This window comes from Garra rufa, chromosome 19, assembly GCF_049309525.1.
Source record: "Garra rufa chromosome 19, GarRuf1.0, whole genome shotgun sequence".
NCBI lineage: Eukaryota > Metazoa > Chordata > Actinopteri > Cypriniformes > Cyprinidae > Garra > Garra rufa.
This window is the reverse complement of record NC_133379.1, coordinates 2,669,298-2,694,049: the sequence shown is the minus strand read 5'-3', so window position 1 is coordinate 2,694,049 and position 24,752 is coordinate 2,669,298. Positions and strand designations below refer to the sequence as shown.

General features: G+C 40.4%; 1 protein-coding gene across 1 annotated transcript in view; it reads left to right on the top strand.

The window, feature by feature from the left end:
• rnf121 (ring finger protein 121) overlaps positions 1-24,752 on the top strand; it is a 201,151-nt gene that overhangs the window by 58,205 nt on the left and 118,194 nt on the right. The window contains exon 2 of the mRNA XM_073824615.1: positions 11,627-11,664. Within this exon, the coding sequence (XP_073680716.1) occupies positions 11,627-11,664 (38 nt within the window). The remainder of the gene's footprint in view (positions 1-11,626; positions 11,665-24,752) is intronic.

Sequence of the window (24,752 nt, the reverse complement as noted above, 5' to 3'; positions counted from 1 at the left end):
GAGTGATTTGTTTGTTAAAATATGTTAGGCTACCTTAGGGGTGGGCGATATGGTAAAAATATCATATCACAATTTTTTCAAGAAATATCACGATTCACGATTTTATCCCGATTCTTTGTCATGTTGGTTTTACTTTTTTACAAGTTGTATGAGTAGTACAGCCAAATTATTTTTTCTATTTTAAAACCAAAACCTTACAAGGTAACAAAATATAAAATAAAAAGAATGGCAAATATTTAAGCCAAAGTGGGCGAAGACAAAAAAATCTTTGTCATTATTTTCTTTGTTTTTAAAAAATAAGAACAAAGATAAGCTACATGTTACAAATACACATACTATACAAATAAAACAAACAGTGCTTTAATTTTCACGTACAGTCGGTGTATTTATCAGTAGCATTCAAGAAATTTAATTAACAAATATAAAAATAAAACACTATATACATTGTATACATAAATTATACATAGAAGCAACATTTAAAGCAACTGTATTGATGTTCTTCAGTCAAGAGCAGTGAGTGATTTTCCTTTGTTTTGTTTTATTAGCGTATCATCACCCAAAAATGACAATTCTGTCATCATTTACTCACTCTCGCATTTTTTTAAGCATAAAACATGCTGAACATAAAACTTATTTTGAATAATGTGGGTAACCAAACAGTTGCTGGGTCCCCAGTTACTTCCATATATTTTATTTATTTATTTTAAGTCAGCGGGGACCAGCTACTGTTACCCACATTCTTCAAAATATCTTCTTTTGTGTTAAGCACAAGAAAAAAATTTATATAGAGTTAGGACATGTGAGTGACAACATTTTTGGGTGTACTGTCCCTTTAATGACAATCGGCACGCATGTTCAGTTCTGTCACAGAGCTGCACGCATCTATACAGGCGCGCATCCGTTTTTCTCTTAACTGTGTACTTTCACTTTAGACAACCAACTGTGTTTAAATGTAATCCTTGCATGTTTTTGACAATATAAGCAAATTAAGCGCCAAAGATAGTAATCAGGTGCTGTTTGACAGGCTTTTAGCGCACGTGCTTCAGGTTTACGCGCTCATGAAGCACATGCCAGAACAGCGCGCGGACCAAATGGCGTTATTTTACCGGCAAGACTTTGAAGCACATTCAAATAATGTACTTTTGTGATCGCGAATATGAATAAGTGCAGTGTCCCGTGAGTGAATGTACAGTATATTAAGACGGGGACACACTGTAGCACGATACTACGATATTTATTCAAAAGCAGATCGTGGAGACATTTTAATCGTCCACGATCAAAAATCGTCATATCGCACACCCCTAGGCTACCTTATTAAAAGTATTGCTCTTAACAAACCTGTGTGTTTTGTATCATTAGCGCAGTGTCTGTTCTCGAAGCATGTAAGCTCTGCCTGCGTGAGGCGCACCGCTTCCAACTTGCAATGTTCTATTACAATTTATTAATTCTGAACGTGTTATGTGTCCATATTGCACCAAAATGCAACACTGCACTCCTTTGGGTCCACAGCAAAAATCGATTGAATGAACTGTTCTCGACATAATTAAAATGCAAACAGACAGACACACAGAGATTCCTGCCTTTATTAGAGAGAAGAATATGTTTAGCCCCTCCCTCTGAAGCTTCGAATATTCGGTGTTGATTACTACCGAAGCTTCGAAGCTCAAAAAATGGTATTCGGACCAGCCCTAGCCACTATTAATGTGTAGGTCATTGAAACTGCCGTTTTGAATGCTCGATCATTTTAATTTCACTTTTGAGATTTGCCATTGCATCTTCTCTGTGTAACATTATACTACAGCAGCAGTACCTACCACATATGTGACCCTGGACCACAAAACCAGTCATAAGGTTAAATTTTACAAAACTGAGATATATACATCATATGAAAGCTGAATAAATAAGCTTTCTATTGATGTATAGTTTGTTAGGATAGGACAATATTTGGCCGAGATACATCTATTTGAAAATCTGGAATCTAAGGGTGCAAAAAAATCTAAATACTGAGAAAATCACCTTTAAAGTTGTCCAAATTAAGTTCTTAACAATGCATATTACTAATCAAAAATTACATTTTGATAGGTTTACAGTAGGAATTTTACAAAAAAAATCTTAATGTAACATGATCTTTACTTAATTTCCTAATGATTTTTGACATAAAAGAAAAATCAATAATTTTGACCCATACAATGCATTTTTGGCTATTGCCACAAATATACCCTAGCGACTTAAGACTGGTTTTGTGGTCCAGGGTCACATATTTTACAAGATAAGATGCTTGTTAGTGATCCTCAGGATCTGTAAATCATTCGCCATCGTCCGTGCAGTCATCTCTCCGTTTATGTGGTAAGTGAAATCTTATGTACTGCAATGAAACAGGCTACTGCTAGCAATAAGCTAACCATGTCCCTTCAGTGGCTGGCTTTATTTTATTAGAACGCCTTATTTGTTTTCCTTGCCTTTCTGAGTACAGACACCAGCCTATCCCTGCACTTAACATCTCCTGCACAACCTGGAACATAACATTTATTTCTGTGATCTGCCTTTTTTGCTATTGTCCTTGCTCACAATAGCCTAGCTGCAGAACTTCTGATGATTCGGCTATGCAAATGTTGGGGGCGTAACTATTAATGATCCCAAGACTATTACATCATAGTCACTGTTATGTTAGGATTAGCCTATTTTTCAGTGGTCTTTTGCAAACACCAGATTTATATAAGGAGGAAACGATGGTGTTTGAGACTCACGGTATGTCATGTCCATGTACAGAACTGTTATTATTCAACTATACCAAGGTAAATACAGTTTTTCATTTTATGGCACCTTTAATTATTTTTTACCCCTCAATAATAGGATGTTTTGTTATAGCTTTTGGAGTAATTTTGCTATGTCACCTCTTGTGACGTCACGGGGTTGGTTCGCTCCAATGGCCAGTAATGTAATATAAGCATTTCCTTACATTTTGAACACACAAATATTATTTTAGCACACACATATTTTGGTTTTCACCATAATTTGAATAAATATTTAACATCAAACTGTCTATATGCTAATTGACCCTTGACTGGTATTTTAAATGTTTTCATAATGCAAGGCGCAATGTGATTTAAACAAACAAGGCTTTATACAAAATCATTCATGCTGCATTTTATTATGTCAGACCATTCAGACATATTTGCATTACACTGACTTGTACACCAGTTGTATGTAACACATTTTATGTTCACTTGCAAATGCAATTACCTTTCCTGCTGTTAACAGGATGCAGTGTTTAACATTTTACCTATCTGAACGATTCGGCCAGTGCTGTTTTCTCAAAGTTTATCATTCTCAAGTGTTTAAGCCTTGTCAGTTTAAATATTAAAGGGTTTTAAGTCATTCAAGGACAAGACATCACAAAATAGAGTTCAATTACTTACACACTGTGATAGACCTTTTCTGAAAGAGATTTCAATGTGGTACTCACGCACTGTGATATATAATTTCTGTGCACACACCCAAAAAGCCACAGCTCGGCTCAGACAGCACGTGAGTACCATTTGAGCTTTCTTTCGTGCCTTTATGAGCAAATGCACACAAAATTACGTCAGAATGACAGTCATGAGGAGTATCTACGTAAAACCCAGTATTGTTTCCGATTTGCACTCCTCCACAAACCAGCAGGTTCACAACATCAGCAGGTTAACCGTATTACTGATCGGTCCCATCACCCAAATGCATAGGCAGTTGCACTTATTATGAACTCAACAGTCCTTTCAAGTTCATCTTCCTCTATTTCAAAACAAGTGTGTTTAAAATGTAAAGAAATGCTTAACTTAACTGGCCATTGGAGCAAACCAACCTTGTGGTGTCACATGCTGTGGTACTGCAAGATGGTGACACCCTTGCTCCAAAAGCTATAACAAAACTTTTTACTTTAAAATGCTTGCATTAATCGTGTTTGTTACATGCATATGCTTAATGTTAACTTGACTGACTGCTTAATTTCTACTTTGTTCAAACACCATGTGAATTTTGCATCTAATGACCCCTTTAAAATGACTAATGGAATATATATATATTTTTTAATAAGCTATATCACCCGCTATCAGTATGTAAATAACAAGAATAATAATGTTTTGGAGCAGGTTGGAGTTAACTTTGCAGGATTGTGGTCCTCTAGAAGCAAAGTTTGACACCCCTGCTTTAATGTATAGGTCTCTGACTGACCATCACTTGGCTGAGGGTGCTCTGTTTCTTTCAAACATGCAAATAGAAAGAGAAGGCGAGAGAGACTTTCATACCACATAGAACTGGCGTTACTAAATACCTGAATCAGGGTTTCAGTGAGCTCCTGGACAGTCTGTGGTGCTACTTCAGGTCTGGGAAATTTGAAGCACAGTCAATGGCATCAATGTATTCATCAACCAAAAACTGCCTACACAATCAGTTCACATGAGGCTGGGCAATATCATACACCAGGAGGAACCCATGGCTCTCCCGCTCTCTGCATTGCTTTATTACACTGCTTTATTATAATGAATAGAAAAAGAATAGAGAATGCTAGTGTTAGAGGGTCAATATTTACTTGTAATTAATAAAAAAAAAAAGGGGTCAAGGTTTTTTATAATTAAAGAAAACATAATAAAAATAGAATAAAGAGTGTTAGTTTTAGAGGGTCACGTTTTTTTATAATAAATAAAAGAAAACTAATAGAAATAGAATATATGTGAATACAATAGAATATAATAGCTAGTGTTAGAGGGTCAAGTGTACATGAAAGAGATGTGTCTTCAGTTGTTTCTTGAAGATGGCTAAAGACTGCTTATAGAGTTGGGCAGGTCATTGTACAGGTAACAGTTAAGGTAAATTAAAGTGATTTTGTGCGTCTTTGGAGTGGTACTATTATGCACCGTTCTCTTGCAGAATGCATGCTTCTGGAGAAGTTTGAAGTAGTGAGTTTAGGTAAAGAGGTGCAGAGTCAGTGGTTGTTTTGAAGGTAATAGGGTTGGGCATCTAAGGTATAATGCTGATCCGATACGCATCTCGATACAAAGTATCCGATTCGATATATTAACGATACATTTGTGACATATTGCGATGCAATATGATACGATTCACACCCATATCACGATACAATGCGATAATTCAGCACTAACTAATTAGATCAAGTTTATGTGATGATGTGAAAGGATGCGGTGCCATTGAATGAGTTTGATTATTTATTAACCAAGTAAAACCAAGACTTTTTGATTGTATATACAGGTCCTTCTCCAAAAATAAGCATATTGTGATAAAGTTCATTATTTTCTGTAATGTACTGATAAACATTAGACTTTCATATATTTTAGATTCATTACACACATTTGAAAGTAGTTCTAGGCTTTTATTGTTTTAATATTGATGATTTTGGCATACAGCTCATGAAAACCCAAAATTCCTATCTCAAAAAATTAGCATATTTCATCCGACCAATAAAAGAAAAGTGTTTTTAATACAAAAAAAGTCAACCTTGAAATAATTATGTTCAGTTATGCACTCAATACTTGGTCGGGAATCCTTTTGCAGAAATGACTGCTTCAATGCGGCGTGGTATGGAGGCAATCAGCCTGTGGCACTGCTGAGGTGTTATGGAGGCCCAGGATGCTTCGATGGTGGCCTTGAGCTCATCCAGAGTGTTGGGTCTTGCGTCTCTCAACTTTCTCTTCAATATATCCCACAGATTCTCTATGGGGTTCAGGTCAGGAGAGTTGGCAGGCCAATTGAGCACAGTAATACCATGGTCAGTAAACCATTTACCAGTGGTTTTGGCACTGTGAGCAGGTGCCAGGTCGTGCTGAAAAATGAAATCTTCATCTCCATAAAGCTTTTCAGCAGATGGAAGCATGAAGTGCTCCAAAATCTCTGAGAGTGGAGAGAAGGATGTGAGCCAGTGTGTGTTGCTGGATAAGATGTGTTTGGCAAAAATGGAAAACTGAAATAAGTACTTATTCATTTCATATTATTTTCTCTTCACTTCTTCACCTCACAACAAGCTTTGTCAGGTTGTATGGGGGCTAATAGGCTTTTTTTTAGGTTTCTCCAGAAATATTCGATTGGGTTCAAGCCCTGGCTTTGGCTGGCCCAATCAAGGACATTCACCACAGTGTTGCCCATTAGCCACTCTTGCTGTGTGTTTAGTGTCATTGTCCTGTTGAAAGGTGAACCTTTAGCCAAGTAAATATGTAAGGAAGTGAGGAAATTATGACAATTTTAATTGTTGCGTGAACTATAAAATGTGGATCCATTCAGAAATGAATCACTGCTGTGTGTTGTTAAGAGACTCACAACAGTTGTGCTGTGGTTTTACACGTTATCTTTTCATTGCCAATTGAAAAAAAAGTATTTTGTCTATAAAAACACCACAATATCATCTTATCCATCTTCATCCGCTTATCCGGGACCGGGTCGCGGGGGCAGCAGTCTAAGCAGAGACACCCAGACTTCCCTCTCCCCAGACACTTCCTCCAGCTCTTCCGGCGGAACACCGAGGCGTTCCCAGGCCAGCCGAGAGACGTAGTCCCTCCAGCGTGTCCTGGGTCTTCCCCAGGGCCTCGTCCCAGTGGGACATGCCCGGAACACCTCCCCAGGTAGGCGTCCAGGAGGCATCTGGAACAGATGCCCGAGCCACCTCAACTGGCCTCTCTCGATGTGAAGGAGCAGTGGGTCTACTCCGAGCTCCTCCCGAGTGACCTAGCTCCTCACCCCATCTCTAAGGGAGCGCCCAGCCACCCTACGGAGGAAACTCATTTCAGCCGCCTGTATCAGGGATCTTATCCTTTCGGTCATGACCCAAAGCTCATGACCATAGGTGAGAGTAGGAACGTAGATCGACCGGTAAATCGAGAGCTTCGCCTTACAGCTCAACTCTTTCTTCACCACGTCAGACCGGTACATCGACCACATTACTGCAGAAGCTGCACCGATCCGTCTGTCGATCTCCCGCTCCATCCTTCCCTCACTCGTGAACAAGACCCCCAGATACTTAAACTCCTCCACCTGGGGCAGGAACTCCCCACCAACCTGAAGAGGACAAGCCACTCTTTTCCGACTGAGAACCATGGCCTCAGACTTAGAGGTGCTGATTCCCATCCCAGCCGCTTCACACTGGGCTGCAAACTGCCCCAGTGCCCGCTGTAGGTCCTGGTTCGAGGAAGCCAACAGGACAACATCGTCCGCAAAAAGCAGAGATGAGATCCTGTGGTCCCCAAACCAGACCCCCTCCAGCCCCTGGCTGCACCTAGAAATCCTGTCCATAAAAATAATAAACAGGACCGGAGACAAAGGGCAGCCCTGCCGGAGTCCAACACGCACCGGGAACAGGTCCGACTTACTGCCAGCAATTCGAACCAGACTCCTGCTCCGGTCATACAGGGACCGGACAGCCCTTAGCAAAGGACCCCGGACCCCATACTCCCAGAGCACCCCCCACAGGACACCGCGAGGGACATGGTCGAATGGCTTCTCCAGATCCACAAAACACATGTGGACTGGTTGAGCAAACTCCCATGAACCCTCCAGCACCCTGAGGAGGGTATAGAGCTGGTCCATTGTTCCGCGACCAGGACGAAAACCGCATTGTTCCTCTTGGATCCGAGGTTCCACTATCGGACGAATTCTCCTCTCCAGTACCCTGGCGTAGACCTTCCCGGGGAGGCTGAGGAGTGTGATCCCCCTATAGTTGGAACACACTCTCCGGTCCCCCTTCTTAAAAAGAGGGACCACCACCCCGGTCTGCCAGTCCAGAGGCACTGTCCCCAGCCTCCACGTGATGTCGCAAAGGCTTGTCAACCAAGACAGCCCTACAACATCCAGAGACTTAAGGTACTCAGGGCGGATCTCATCCACCCTTTTCAACTACCTCGGCGACTTCAGCCCGGGAAATGCTCGAGTCTGCCTCTGAACCCCCGGCCTCTACTTCCTCAATGGAAGACGTGTTGGCGGGATTGAGGAGATCCTGGAAGTATTCCTTCCACCGCCCCACAAAATATCCCCAGTTGAAGTCAGCAGATTCCCATCCCGACTGTACACAGTGTTGGCAGGGCACTTCTTCCCCATCCAGAGGCGCCGGATGGTTTGCCAGAATTTCTTCGAGGCCGACCGATAGTCCTTCTCCATGGCCTCACTGAACTCCTCCCAGACACGAGTTTTTGCCTCCACAACCACCCGGGCTGCCTTCCGCTTGGCCCTCTGGTACCCCTCAGCTGCTTCAGGAGTCCCACGAGCCAACCAGGCTCGATAGGACTCCTCCTTCAGCCGGACGGCATCCCTTACTTCCGATGTCCACCACCGGGTTCGGGGGTTGCCGCCACGAGAGGCACCAGAGACCCTACAGCCACAGCTCCGAACAGCCTCGTTGAAAATGGAGGTGGAGAACATAGTCCATTCAGACTCAATGTCACCAACCTCCCTCGGAATCCGGTTAAAGCTCTGCCGGAGATGGGAGTTGAAGACCTCTCTGACAGGGGGCTCTGCCAGGCTTTCCCAACAAACCTGCACAATACGTTTGGGCCTGCTGAGTCTGTCCAGCTTCCTCCCCCGCCAACGGATCCAACTCCCCACCAGGTGGTGATCCATTGACAGCTCCGCCCCTCTCTTCACCGAGTGTCCAAGACATACGGCCGGAGGTCAGATGAAACAACCACAAAGTCGATCATCGACCTCCGCCCCAGGGTGTCCTGGTACCACGTGTACTGATGGACACCCTTATGCTAGAAAATGGTGTTCGTTATGGACAAACAGGTTTCAGATCGGGGGACCGTTCCTCCCAATCACGCCCCTCCAGGTATCGTTAGAATTGCCCACGTGGGCGTTGAAGTCCCCCAGTAGAACAACGGAGTCCCCGGTCGGAGAGCTTTCCAGCACCCCTCCCAGTGACTCCAAAAAGGCCGGGTACTCTACACTGCCATTCGGCCCGTAGGCACAAACGACTGTGAGAGACGTATCCCCAACCCTAAGGCGCAGGGAAACGACCCTCTCGTCCACCGGGGTAAACTCCAACACATGGCGGCAAAGCTGGGGGGCTATAAGCAAGCTCTCACCGCAGGTGACTCCAGAGTAGTGAAGAGTCCATCCCCTTTCGAGGAGTTGGTTTCCAGAGCCCGAGATGTGCATGGAGGTGAGCCCGACTATCTGTAGTCGGTACCTCTCAACCTCCCGCACCAACTGAGGCTCCTTCCCCCCAGTGAGGTAACATTCCATGTTCCTATAGCCAGATTCTGCATCCAAGGATTGGGTCGCCGAGGCCCCCGCCTTCAACCGCCACCCATCCCACAATGCACCGGTCCCATATGGTCCCTCCCGCAGGTGGTGGGCCCGCGGGAGGGCGGCCCCACGTCGCTTTTTCGGGCTGAGCCCGGCCGGGCCCTGTGGGGTAAGGCCCAGCCACCAGGCGCTCGCATACGTGCCCCAACCCCAGACCTGGAGCCCCGGCTGCGCCATACCGGGCGACGTCATGGACCTGTGTTGTTTTTCAGCCATATGGGTTTTTTGGACCGCTCTTTGTCTGGCCTGTCACCTAGGACCTGTTTGCCTTGGGAGACCCTACCAGGGGCGTTATAGCCCCTGACAACATAGCTCCTAGGATCATGCAGACACTCAAACCCCTCCACCACGGTAAGGTGGCGATCCCTGGAGGAGAATATCATCTTAATTTAATCTATTTAATATTGTATAAAAAGTATAGGTCTTTATAAAAAGTAAATACAAAATATGTAGATTTAACTATGTAAATGCTGATAGAACACTGATGAAAATATTGCTTCAGAATAAATTGTTTACACCACCAAAAATCTTGCTGATGTGGTACTTTTGTGGGGATATTTTGTGTGAAATATATTGTCTCCTGAAATTAAAAGTTCACTGTATATTGTAGTAATAAATATCATAAAATATATATATATCAATAAAATGCTAAATAAAAAATAAATATCATAAAATAAAAATGTCTTAAGTCTTAAATTTCACTTGTTCATATCGGTAGAAACCCTGTGAGAAAGAATCACTATGTGTTCAGAAAATCTAAGAATCAATGCTGAATCATTTCTTGATTCACGGTGCATCGATTTATTGTCCCAGCCCTGTCGGCAGCCCTAATATGTGACCCTGGACCACAAAACCAGTCTTAAGTCGCTGGGGTATATTTGTAGCAATAGCCAAATATACATTGAAAATTATTGATTTTTCTTTTATGCCAAAAATCATTAGGAAATTTAGTAAAGATCATGTTCCATGAAGATTTTTTTGCAAAATTCCTACTATAAATATATCAAAATGTAATTTTTGATTAGTTATATGCATTGTTAAGAACTTAATTTGGACAACTTTAAAGGTGATCTTCTCAGTATTTTGATTTTTTTGCACCCTCAGATTCCTGATTTTAAAATAGATGTATCTCGGCCAAATATTGTCCTATCCTAACAAACCATACATCAATAGAAAGCTTATTTATTGAACTTTCATATGATGCATACATCTCAGTTTTGTAAAATTTAACCTTATGACTGGTTTTGTGGTCCAGGGTCACATATATGTTTCAACAGGTATGTTCTATGTAGTTGTTTGATAGAGGGAAACAAGCTAGTTTCAACAGTATTTGTTCTTCAGACATTCCCCTTTAAGTATTAGCTGTATACAATGTGGTTCACATTTGGTTTTCAACCACTGAAAATTGGTAATATTCAACAATTGGACATGGAGAGGAATTAAGATCTTAATCTCTCTGGTATGAACAATGCAGGGCCTTAAAAAATGAAGATTTGTATTGAATATATTTAATACTACTTAATTCACGGACATGCAAACTATGGAAAACTAGAATGTTATGCAGTTGTTTTGATAGAGGGAAACAAGATGTATTTCTAGTTTTAACATTATTTGTTGTTCAGACTTTCCTCTTTAAAATGAAAAAAGTATCAGCTGTCTGCTAAGTGACCCACATTTGGTTTTTGACCACTGAAAATGTAGTGAAAAGTAAACTGAAACAGTTTACTTTTGAAGCCATATTGAGATTCTATTATCTCTGGAACTAAACCATTTAGGGCCTTAATGGAGATTGCAAAATAGTGTAAGAACCAAAATCTAAAAGGACTTAAGTTAGAATCATATTTTTTTTTTTCATTACTATGACTTTGACTATGTATGTCTTCAGAAAAAAAAATTATAAAAATTTTGATCCAAGGAAGTTTGGTTGATTTGACACGGGATGACCCCTATAGGTATTGTCAACTGGCCAGAATTTTGAGAATGCAATGGACGTGAAGGACTATTAATATGATAGGAGCTTGCTCAAATGCTGAGGAGCATTCAGGGATTTAGGAATAAATAATTTAGATGATGCTTAATTGCAGTGATGATAGAACTGGGCTTTTTTTTTTGTTCTCGTAATAACTCTAGCCGCTGCATTTTGGACCAGCTGAGTTTGTTTTATTATTAAGCTTGCAGGGAAACCACCCAGTAATGCTTTACAATACTCAATGAATGGGGTTATAAAAGCATGAATTAACTTTAATTGAAATTTAGAGATCTCATTAAATATTTAAAATAACTGTCTTATTGCAAAAGAAAATGTTGCTGTAACCTGTTGCTAAAATTATTCATATTTCAACAGATTGGTCTGTCCGAGCTCTCACCAGAGGAGAAGTGGAGGTCTGTATCTTTCTTTATTATGAACATAAAAGTGAGTGTGAAAGTGAGAGTGAAGTAACATCTCAGTGAGAACTGACAAATCTTTCTATATTAATATGAGATGCACTGTAGTACTTAAAGCAGCTGGTGGATACATTACATACTGACTGCTACTTTTGATATTGAACTCTGCTCTATTCAGGCACTCCAATTATTCCAATTTTGTTTGTCAAATGTCAGTAAAATTGGTTCTGTTTATGTCTCAGTTGTTAAATCTTTGTTTATACAAAATTTATGCACAATAAAAAAGCAGTTAAAAGTGGAAAGGTGATTGTATTGACGCATTGCTGCCACACATATGATTTTTTCCAGTCAATTATGTCATAATGACAAGATGTTGTGTTTTTAAAAAAGTCAGAATTATCTACTTAATATGACATCTTTTCTCGTAATAAGATATGTAGTTTAAACAACATCTATTTCACGAGTTGCACTTACATATAATCATATTGAGCAAATAGTAAGCGTATTTGGCGTGCTGTCTTGAGGGAGGGCTCGGAGCCTGTAATATAGCCCAAACCCAGAGAACCCCCCATCCCCAGTAAGGGATAAGAATAGTTTAAGAGTGAGAAGTTGGGGTGGTAGAGGGATGCTGGAAAACTGTCCCGGGACAGAGGTAAATTGGCTCTATATATACAGTCAGGTCCATAAACATTTTTGGCTCTATACACCACCACAATGGATTTGAAATGAAACGAACAAGATGTGCTTTAACTGTCAGCTTTAATTTGAGGGTATTTACATCCAAATCAGGTGAACGGTGTAGGAATTACAGCAGTTTGCATATGTGCCTCCCACTTGTTAAGGGACCAAAAGTAATGGGACAATTGGCTTCTCAGCTGTTCCATGGCCAGGTGTGTGTTATTCCCTCATTATCCCAATTACAATGAGCAGATAAAAGGTCCAGAGTTCATTTCAAGTGTGCTATTTGCATTTTGAATCTGTTGCTGTCAACTCTCAAGATGAGATCCAAAGAGCTGTCACTATCAGTGAAGCAAGCCATCATTAGGCTGAAAAAACGAAACAAACCTATCAGAGAGATAGCAAAAACGTTAGGCGTGGCCAAAACAACTGTTTGGAACATTCGTAAAAAGAAGGAACGCACCGGTGAGCTCAGCAACACCAAAAGACCCGGAAGACCACGGAAAACAACTGTGGTGAATGACCGAAGAATTCTTTCCCTGGTGAAGAAAACACCCTTCACAACAGTTGGCCAGATCAAGAACACTCTACATGAGGTAGGTGTGTCAAAGTCAACAATCAAGAGAAGACTTCACCAGAGTGAATAAAAAGAGGGTTCACCACAAGATGTAAACCAGATTAGGAAGGCCAGATTAGAGTTTGCCAAACGACATCTAAAGAAGCCTTCACAGTTCTGGAACAACATCCTATGGACAGATGAGACCAAGATCAACTTGTACCAGGGTGATGGGAAGAGAAGAGTATGGAGGAGGAAAGGAACTGCTCATGATCCTAAGCATACCACCTCATCAGCGAAGCATGGTGGTGGTAGTGTCATGGCGTGGGCATGTATGGCTGCCAATGGAACTGGTTCTCCTGTATTTATTGATGATGTGACTGCTGACAAAAGCAGCAGGATGAATTCTGAAGTGTTCGCGCAATATTATCTGCTCATATTTAGCAACCAAAGAGTTTTTTAAGGGAAGGAAGTGGAATGTTATTCAATGGCCAAGTCAATCACCTGACCTGAATCTGATTGAGCATGCATTTCACTTGCTGAAGACAAAACTGAAGGGAAAATTCCCCAAGAACAAGCAGGAACTAAAGACAGTTGCATTAGAGGCCTGGCAGAGCATCACCAGGGATGAAACCCAGCGTCTGGTGATGTCTATGGGTTCCAGACTTCAGGCTGTAATTGACTGCAAAGTATTTACAACCAAGTATTAAAAAAGTGAAAGTTTGATTTATGATTATTATTCTGTCCCATTACTTTTGGTCCCTTAACAAGTGGAAGGCACATATGCAAACTGTTGTAATTCCTACACCGTTCATCTGATTTGGAAATACCCTCAAATTAAAGCTGACAGTCTGCAGTTAAAGCACATCTTGTTAGTTTCATTTCAAATCCATTGTGGTGGTGTATAAAGCCAAAAATGTTAGAATTGTGTTGATGTCCCAATATTTATGGACCTGACTGTATGTATGTATGTGTGTGTGTGTGTGTGTACACACACACACAGTGTTTCCCACAGGATTTATTGAGACTGTTTTAGCGAATTTTGCTCAAAAGGGAAATATATATATAAATAATTACAATTAATTTTGATTAATTACAATTATTTATATCAGCCGCCAGTAGTAACTGTAGCGGAATTAAATCGCCATCAATTAATCTGTTCATCTAGCGATCATTTAGGGTAACTTCATATCAACTCTAAGCAATGATTTTTTCTTGGCCACAGAAAAATAACATTCTTACAGTATTAATGCATTAGAGCCTGTAGCTTGATCGGAAATCGTAAAGGGACATTAATTTGCAAGGCAGAATCCGAGACTCATGTAACTTGTGCACAAGAGTTTAAGTAACTAACGACTGACATATAACTAATCTAAACAAAAAAACATACAATCACTGTTACAGGGTAGGGTAGGAGGATGGCTAGAACAGTACAGGAAAAGGGGGGTGAGGCTGAGTTGACATCTGGAAGAACCATCAGTTTCTAACACAAAGCACAGCATACGGTAGCTTACACATAACCTCTGTTTAGTGGAAGAAACAATACTTGCATCCGACCGAGAGTCTCTTGGAGCCTCGGAAGAAGTCCTGGATGGTTCCATTTGATGGCCGGAGTTGCAATTTCTTGAAGCTCCGAGGTTGTTCGTGACTCTGTTGTGGTTGAGATAGTCTTCTCTCCCGAGTGAGCAGTTCTGAGGAACAGCAGGCCGCACTTCAGAGATGGGGATCCAGAGACGGCCGGGAGTGAAGAGAGAGAGATGTCCGATCGTGGACATTTTGATAAGTTCCATGGTTGAGTGAAATGAACTCCAGTGGTATTAGTCTGACTCTGTGTGGTCGAGGGCCATCTTCTCAGGCTGGGTAGTCCGCACACAGCTCTATGTCGGGGGCCGGGCACAGCCCCCCCCCCCCCCCTCTAGGGCTCGTATAGGCCCTTTTCACACAGGCAGCAATCAAGGTTTTTTAGAATAGAGAGGGCGGAACTGTGTGTGAGCCTTTTAAAGTCTGGAAGAGTCACACTTCTCAGGATGGGCTTGACCAATGAGAGAGGCTGAAATTCCAAGCGGGATGTTTGGATATAAAGTGGGCTTTTTATGACCCTTTGTCTGAAAGCAAGGTTCTTTGCATGTGGGTATTCATCCAAATCTACTAGGGATTCATGAAACTCTAATATGTTACATGCGTATCGACATATAATATGCATCATCCTTTAGACCATCAAAATACGAATTCAGAGATACCAAACATGACCATGTGGTTATACTACACAATATATCTATGTATATCTATAGTAACACATGCATAAAAACATTACATAATACAAAAGACAAGATACATAAACCACAATGATATACACACTGATTTGAGGATTTCTGTGTTCATTCATAGGAAGGTTTGTCAAAGAATTAATGAAAGAAGTTAGTTACTATTGCAGTCTGTTTAAGAGAGAGTTGGTTGGGGAAGTTTCTCTTTACATACTTGTGTCGTAAAGTTTATCTGGTCTGGCAGAGGTGTCCTGGTCACAATAGCAACCCTAGGCCTTGTGGGCCATCTGAGATTTCCGGCACCCACTGTGGTGGACTGGGTGCAGGGGGGTCTGTAATTGTTTGATACTCTAATGAACAATTATGTGTTTGATTGGTCCAGACACTACACTGTGGTGAATGGACCTCAGTCCCTCTAGGGCAGTGTTTCTCAACGGGGGCGGTACCGTGCATGATGCATCAAAGTGCACTTTCTATATCTATTTGTCAACTTGTCTGCAGCATAAGCGCGCGGAATGCGTTTACTGTAGCGCAGTTACTGAATGACAGATTATAACGGGATCTATGTGCTTTAACGCAATTTGTTGCGCCGTTCGCGGCCAGTGTAGCAGTGTTAAAGGCATTGCACACTGAGTCTGAAAATTGTGCGTTTTTTCGTATTCATAATCCTAAAAATTCGTCACACACAGAAAGTCCGATGGGTATTAATTCATCCGTTGTGAAAAAACGCAAAACAACACGAAATAGAACGATGTTGTTGTCCGCTCTCTTCTTAAAAAGAGAAACAGATACAGAGGCATGAGGGAATACTTTTAAGGCGCACCTCCTTATTAATAAACTGCGGGATTATCCCGGGTGATTCAAAGTTTATTTCAGGATGTCAGTAATCTCTAATGCTTTGCTAGCATTACTGGAGCCACATATTAAAGAAGACCACTCATTTATTTGGGAACTCAGTGTACAATGACCTTTACAGTGCTTTGTGCTGCGGGACAAGGTGAATGAATTTAACAGACACAATTATGGATTTTGGCGTTCGCTTGTACGGTGGCTCTGAACTGTCAAAACACATCTCAAAATGCTTGCTACAGATGCGAAAAAAACAAATCAAACCCGATCCGATTTTTTTTTTTTCTGATGGACGAAAATTAAGTAGGCAGTGTGCAAGTGTGATAAACATTACGTGAGGTATTTATTTTTGAACGTGCGAAAAATTCGGACGAAATATTCGGACTCAGTGTGACTCATATTTGAAATAAAATTATGTATGGGTTAATGTGGGCTGTGTTATGGGTTATAGATAGGTTACATGCTTTTAAAATAAGCCTATATATTATAAATAAAATATACATTACTATTAAAAAAGGCAAATACGATTTTTTTAATGGATGAATAAAAAAGGTTGCATTTGTTTGTTTAAAAAAATACCATTAAAAAAAGCTTTTTATTGAATATATTTTAAAATGTGTTTTCCTCTTATGCTAAGCTTCATAACTCTAGCTTTCAGTGTCACATGATCTTTCAGAAATCATGCTGAATGCCATAAAATCAAGAATAGGTAATTTGTTCTCTTTAACATTTATTTAATTGACTGAAGTACAAAGAAACAAATTCCAATGCTTACACTGGCCAACATATTTTTGTTAATATAAACAAATTTTGAGCCACGATCTAGCTTTGCTTGCAAAGACTGAGAACCTCCTTCTATACCCAAAGATGATACCCTCACCTATTACCAATTCATCTGGCTCCTGTCAACTGTTTCAAAACAGTTTAGCTTATTCTATAAGCTTTTCACTTTTATTTTTCTTCTGTCCCAATTGTTTTGGAGTGTGTTGCACTTTTGTTTCTTAAAAAAATGTTTATATTTAATAAAATACATGTTAGTTGGTCAGTGAAAACTTTGCAAAATCGTTTCTTTGTAATGTTGTCGATTAAATAAAAGTTAAATAGATTTTATCATTTTACAAAACATCCCAACTTTTAGTGTTGTACTTAGTTTTCTTTAAGGTATTTGTAAGCAAACTTTGAAATATTCTAAAAATTGTGAAATATAGTAGAGTTTACATTTCTTCCATTTGCATTTGTAAATGTGGTATTACCCACAAAATTAACCATGTCTACTATCTAATTTCAATAATTCAATAAATTCTTAAAAAGGAGGGTATTTTCCAAGGGATATATATATTTTTTTTTTTTTACTGAAAGCTAATTGAAAATATCCTAACATATCACAACAGTAAAAAGGGAGTTCAAGAGTTCCAGAAATGGAAGAACAAACTAAAATCACTTATGTAAAAATGTCCTTTTGGATGTTCTAAATAGGAATTTTAATTTAGTCTTTTTAAATTTGGGGCAATAAAGTATATCAGCATCACAACAACACTGAAGCTGTAGCAATGAAAATCAACAATTTGCTTAAAAATTACCCCAAGAGCGCAGCGACGACTCATCCAAGAGGTCACAAAAGACCCGACAACAACATCTCAAGAAATGCAGGCCTCTCTTGCCTCAGTTCAGTGTTCATGACTCCACCATAAGATAGAGACTGGGCAAAAATGGCCTGCATGTTTCAAGACGAAAACCGCTGCTGAGCAAAAAAAGCATAAAGGCTCGTCTCAGTTTTGCCAAAACACATCTTGATGATTCCAAAGACTTTTTGGAAAATACTCTGTGGACTGACGAGACAAAGTTTTTTTTTTTTTAAGGTGTGTGTCCCATTACATCTGGCGTAAAAGTAACACAGCATTTCAGAAAAAAAAAAACATCATACCAAAAGTAAAATGTGGTGGTAGTGTGACGGCTGTTTTACTGCTTCTGGACCTGGAGAGATGCTATAGTATGACCTTAAAAAGCCGGTTCATGCTCAAACCCTCCAATGTGGCTGAATTACAACAATTCTGCCAAGATGAGTGGGCCAAAATTCCTGCACAGCGCTGTAACAGACTCATTGCAAATTATCACAAATGCTTGATTGCAGTTGTTGCTGCTAAGGGTTGCCCAACCAGTTATTAGGTTTAGGGGACAAACACTTTTTCACACAGGGCCATTGGGTTTGGATTTTGTTTTCCCTTCATAATAAAAAAACTTCATTCAAAAACTGCATGTTTGGTTTACTTGTGTTATCTTTGATTAATATTTAAATTTGTTTGATGATCTGAAACATTAAAGAGTGACAAACTAAAAAATTAAAAATCAGGAAGGGGGTCAACACTTTTTCACACCACTGTATATAGAAATAGAATCATTTTATTTGAGTGTTTTTATTTGAATTTTTATTTAAGTGTTAGCTATAAGCTATTTGTTATGTTTGTATATTTATAATGAATAAAAGTTGATAGCCTATAAAGTTGAATTAATATTCCTGATGATAATTTTTTAGAAGAAGTTAAAAGTTAAGAAAAAGGGTGAATAATCCTGTTGTCTATATTCAGGGCTCTAGGCTAATCTTTTTCTAAACTTTTATTACACTGCAGATCGAAATAAAATAATTCTTGATCATCTTTAAAATGAGAGAATCACTGACATAATTTAGAGTATGCTTTCTTTGAAAACAAAACTATTTAAATCTGTATAGCGTTAAGTTATGAATTTAAAGAGGGACTAAATAAATCACAGCAAGTGAACGAATCTCCGCTGCATAGCTGCATATAATCGCTGGTGTCAGTCGCAAATATTAAACAAAAAATCTTTGAAAACGTCTGGTTCTTGAATTCTAAGATTATAGTCTTTAGACACCACACAGTATGCGACTTTTTGTGTCAACCGCAAATAGCGACTGAGCCCGACTGGAACAGATGGTGTCCGACTAGGCACGATCCATGATCAAAACGAAATTCCATTCATAATCGCCGTGACAATCGTGTAGTGTGTTCTCCGCTTTAGTTGTGAATTACTACTCATGGTACGTAGAGGTGGCAAAACTTTCACTCACCAGTTCTGCAGATGTCACTATTCACCTAAAATCTATCTTTGCACGTCATGGCATTCAAGACTTTGCACATCAAGACTTTAGTGAGCGATAATGGGCCACAATTCTCATCCAGTACTTTCTCGAAATTCACAGCTACAGACATGTTACCAGCAGCCCAAAGCATCCACACAGCAATGGAGAGGTGGAGCGGACTGTACAGACGGTAAAAAAAAATTAAAAAAACCCCGCAATATCCTTATCTGGCTTTACTGTCGTACAGGTCAACTCCTTTGCATAATGAATACAGCCCAGCTGCTAATGAGACGCTGTCTTCGTACCACTGTGCCAACCCTTCCCAGGTTGTTGGATCCTTCGTTACCTGATTGCATTACTTGTGAGAGAGGGAAAAGAACTGCAGACATAAGATCTTTCAATAAACGTCATCGTGTGCAGGACCTGTACAGGCTCCCACCTGGTGACCAGGTGTGGGTCACAGATCAAAAGGTCTCAGGAACTGTGGTGGAAGAACATTCCACACCTGGTTCTTACCACGTGGATGTGCCTCATGGTGCTGTTTGTAGGAACTGTCACTTCATGGATACAAAGGAGAGTGGGTGTGACACCATGGCTGAACGCAGAAAGTGAAGTATACCCGGGCCTTAAGGGAGAGGAGCGGGTTCCATGATTGTCGGCAGAAGCAGCCTCACACTTAAATAAGGGTCTGGAGCCTGAGGAGGGAAACTGAGAAGTGCAAACAGAAAATGGAGGAAAAGAATGAGATGTGAGGGCCTGTGTTGCTAGCAGAGTCAGCCTTGTGCTTGCTTCAGCTGCTGTAGCTATAGGCCGCAGAAAGTGGGTGGGGTTTGTGACATTCGGAGGAAAATGCTGGAGAGCATGCGTAGCCTGTACCGCTAGCAGAGGCAGCTTCACACTAGAGTCCGCTACAGGAGCTAGAGGCCACTAAAAAGAAAAATGGGATGAGATGTGAGGGCCTGTGTTGCAAGCTGATGGGTACGGACTGGATGGGGGACTCCGTCTGATCTGGATACATGATCTGGTGGCTACGGTGACCTTGGAATAAGAAGGAAAGATACTAATATTAGCGGAGATGCCATTCTTCTTATGATGCAACGAGTACATCAGGTGTTATGGGAAGTGTTCCCGGTTCTGGTTGACCTAATTTATGCAGCCTAACAATCTTTTAGCGGATTTAGATTATAGAAATGTGTTAAATGTAGGCCAGGTTAAAGAGATGGTTGCAGTTGATTTTGATATTCTAGGTATTATCATATTGCTGGAGTTTTGAGAACGCAGGGAACTGAGGGATATATAACAAAATACTGAGGAGCTAACCCATTCAGGGCTTTAAAAGTAATTAGCAAGATTTTAAAATCTAGAAGATGTTTAATAGTGTTGACAGAACCGGGCTAATATGGTCATCCTTACTGGTTTTAGTAAGAACTCTAGCTGCTGCATTTTGGACCAGCTGGAGTTTGTTTATTAAGCATGTAGAGCAACCGCCCAGTAAAGCATTACAATAATCTATCCTTGAGGTCATGAACGCATGAATTAACGTTTCAGCATTTGACATTGAGAGCATAGGTTGTAATTTCGCTATTTTTTTTAGATGGAAAATGCCGATTTGCAGATGCTAGTGTGAAATGTGGCTTTCGAAGGAAAGTTTGCTATTGAATAGGACACCTAGGTTTCTGACTGATGACGAAGAATTGACTGAGCAGCCATCTAGTATTAGACAGTGTTTAAGGTTTTTATATGCGGAGGTTTTAGGCCCAATAATTAACACCTCTGTTTTTTTTTTTCAGAATTTAGTAGTAGGAAATTTCTTTTTTTTTATATCAGCTATGCATTCTGTTAGTTTTTTTAATTGGGTTACGCCAGGCCACGAAGAAATATAAAAAAATAGAAAAGAGCTGCAAATCATCAGCATAACAGCAAAAGCTAAAACCATGTTTCCTGATGATATCTCCCAAGGGTAACATATAAAGCAATGGCCCTAGTACTGAGCTTTGAGGTACTCCATACAGCACTTGTGATTGGTATGATACGTCGTCATTCACTGCTACAAATTGATGCCGGTCAGATAAGTACAATTCCAACCATGCCAATGCACTACCACTAATGCCAACATAATTTTCAAGTCTATTTAAAAGAATATTGTGGTCAATAGTATCAAATGCAGCACTAAGATCCAGTAGCACTAATAGAGAGATAGAGCAACCTCGATCAGATGACAGAAGAAGGTAATTTGTAACTCTAATCATTACTAAGATACAGTCTAAAACCTGACTGGAAAGCCTCACAAATACCATTTTTCTCTAAAAAAAAAAAAAAAAGAGCATAAAAAGGATACTACCTTTTCTAGTATCTTGACAGAAAAGGGAGATTTGAGATTGGTCTGTAGTTATTTAATTCATAGGGATCAAGTTGTGGTTTTTTAATGAGTTTTAGGGACATATCCTAATGACGATGACGAATTAACAATATTCAGAAGAGGATCTATCTATCTACATCTGGTCTTTAGGCTATCACGGACTGGATCCCGGGAATTGCAGTGACCATCTGATCTGGATACAGACTGGATCTGGTGGCTACGGTGACCTCGGCATAATAATGAAACAGACTAATATTAGCGTTGATGCCATTCTTCTTACGATGCAACGAGTACATCAGGTGTTATGGGTAGTGTTCCCGGTTCCAGCTGACCTAATTATTGCAGTCTAACAATTCCTTAAATGGATTTGAATTATAGAAATGTGGGTAACACTTTATAATAACTACACACTATGAGTCATTAGTTAAGCATTGGTAAATAGTTAATTAATCATTTATAAAGCATGATTCCTACATTAATACACATTTGTAAGCAGTTTATAAATACAGCTATAAATGCTCTATTCTTGTTTTATAAGCATCTGTATAATACGCTTAATAATTGTATTTTCATACTTTATTAAGGATCAGTTAATCATTTCTAAATTAAGCATTACATTATTTACAAACCAGTTAGTTAATAGTTGTAAGTGGTTCATGAGATCATTTAGAAAGTGTTGGTAAATGATTCATAAACCATTTGAATGCCCAGGGTGGTTGCTAGGGTGTTGCTATGCGGTTGCTAGGGTAACCGGGATGGTTGCTAAGGTGTTGCTATGCCGTTGCTAGGGTACCCGGGGTGGTTGCTAAGGTGTTGCTATGTGTTTACTATGGTGCCTAGGGTGGTTGCTAGGGTGTTGCTATGTCATTGCTAGGGTACCGGGGTGGTTGCTAAGGAGTTGCTATGTGGTTGCTATGGTGCCTAGGGTGGTTGCTAAGGTGTTGCTATGCGGTTAAAAGGGTACCCAGGATGGTTACTAGCATGTTTCTAGCATATTGCTAGCAGGATTAGCAAAGTCACTAGCATGTTTCTTACATGATTAGCAAGTTGTTAGCGTGTTTGTAGCATGATTAGCAAATCCCTAACATGTTTCTAGCATGATTAGCAAGTTGTTAGCATTATTTTAGCATGACTAGCAAGTCATTAGCATGATTGATTTTAGCATGACTAGCAAGTTACTAGCATGATTTTATCATGATTTCAGCATGACTAGCAAGTCACTAGCATGATTTTAGCATGACAAGCAAGTTACTAGCATGCTTTAACATGACTAGTAAGTCACTAGCATGGTTCTAGAATGACTAGCCAAGTCACTAGCATGATTTTAGCATGATTAGCAAGTCACTAGCATGATTTAGCATGACTAGCAAGTCACTAGCATGATTCTAGCATGACTAGCAAGTCACTAGCATAAATTTAGCATGACTAGCAAGTCACTAGCATGATTTTAGCATGAATTCCTACTGTAACTCATAATTAATTCACACAGTTGCTAGCATTTACTGGCAGTTAAAACACTTACTAGCTGTCAGTTAATGGTTTTTGTGAGCTCGTCTAAAGTGAGGACAATTTATACCTTAAAAAGTGTTTACAAAGTCGTTCTCCTGTTCTGGAGATCACTTTTAGCATAGCTTAGCATAGATCATTGAATCCTATGAGACTGATAGCATAGGACAGTGTTTCTCAACGGGGGCGGTACCGCCCCCCAGGGGGCGTTGGGAGTGCATCAGGGGGCGTTGAAAGCAATAATTTTGAAAGGGGGGCGCTGAGGTGGTTTTGGGGGGTGTTTGATTAAGACGAGTTTAAACCGAATATGTTTGACCTGAAACTTGGAGAAGAAAACGGTCTGCCACATCCTAATACCATTTCTACACTGGATGCATCAAAGTGCTAGCCTGACAAGCCAGACCCACATAAATGTAGGGTCTGGGCACTCTCCATAGACAGAGCTCAATCAGAGGGGTGGGATAAACGGTTGTCTTTCAAACTCCCTCTCCACGCAATAGGATAGCGCTACAACCAATCAGAGCAACGAAGAAGGTGACGTACTACGTAGTCAGAGCAACGGAAAAGCGAGTTCCTTGCATGTGTGTTGTGGAAAAGCTTAACTTCAAGTCTTTCAGAGTGGCGGCCAAAGTCAATTCGAAAGAAAGTTGTTCGCTAGCGGCAGCCATCGCTCTATCTCTCACGCGTTATTCACGAAACCAGAGAATGTCTGACGCCTGTTTCACACATACTCCATCTACAGTGCATCTGCAGTCCGTGTGCGTTATGTATGCGGTGCAAAAGCAGCACAGACTCGTTTTGCTTTCACACAGCGTCCGTAACTGATCCGCGGCTCTTTACCACAAACACAACATTTATCCGTTATTTTGATTTAAAATCCAAACATGCTTTTTCAGCATTGTGATCCTCTTTAATCACAGTACACTAATACAATAATGCTAGACATTTTCACGTTTAAACTGAAAATAAACAACGTATTATTCATCCATTCATCCTCAATAGAGCCATCGCTCTATTTCTCACACATAATTCACAGAACCAGAGTATGTCTGACAGAACTTATGGTCGCACGTCAGTCGTCATCATGTTAAACCCGCCCACCGACTCGTGATTGGCCCGGTCGATTTTGGATTTTTAGAAATCTCAAGTGAACGGAGAGTAACTAGACTGCCCTTGGAAGCAAATGTAATTTGCTGCCGCTAGGGGCGCGTCTAGATTCTAGGCTATCAAAGTGCAGTTTCTATATCTATTTGTCAACTTGTCTGCAGCATAAGCGCGCGGAATGCGTTTACTGAATGACAGATTATAACGGGATCTACGTGCTTTAACGCAACTTGTTGCGCCGTTCGCGGCCAGTGTAGCAGTGTTAAAGGCATTGCACACTGAGTCCGAAATTTTCGTGTGTGTTTTTTCGTATTCATAATCCTAAAAATTCGTCACACACAGAAAGTCCGATGGGTATTAATTCATCCGTTGTGAAAAAAACGCAAAACAACACGAAATAGAACGATGTTGTTGTCCGCTCTCTTCTTATAAAGAGAAACAGATAGGAATAGCCTACTTTTAAGGTGCACTTCCTTATTAATAAACTGCGGGATTATCCCGGGTGATTCAAAGTTTATTTCAGGATGTCAGTAATCTTTAATGCTTTGCTAGCATTACTGGAGCCACATATTAAAGAAGACCACTAATTTATTTGGGAACTCAGCCTACAATGACCTTTACAGTGCTTTGTGCTGCGGGACAAAGGCTGTATCCGAAATCACCCCCTATACC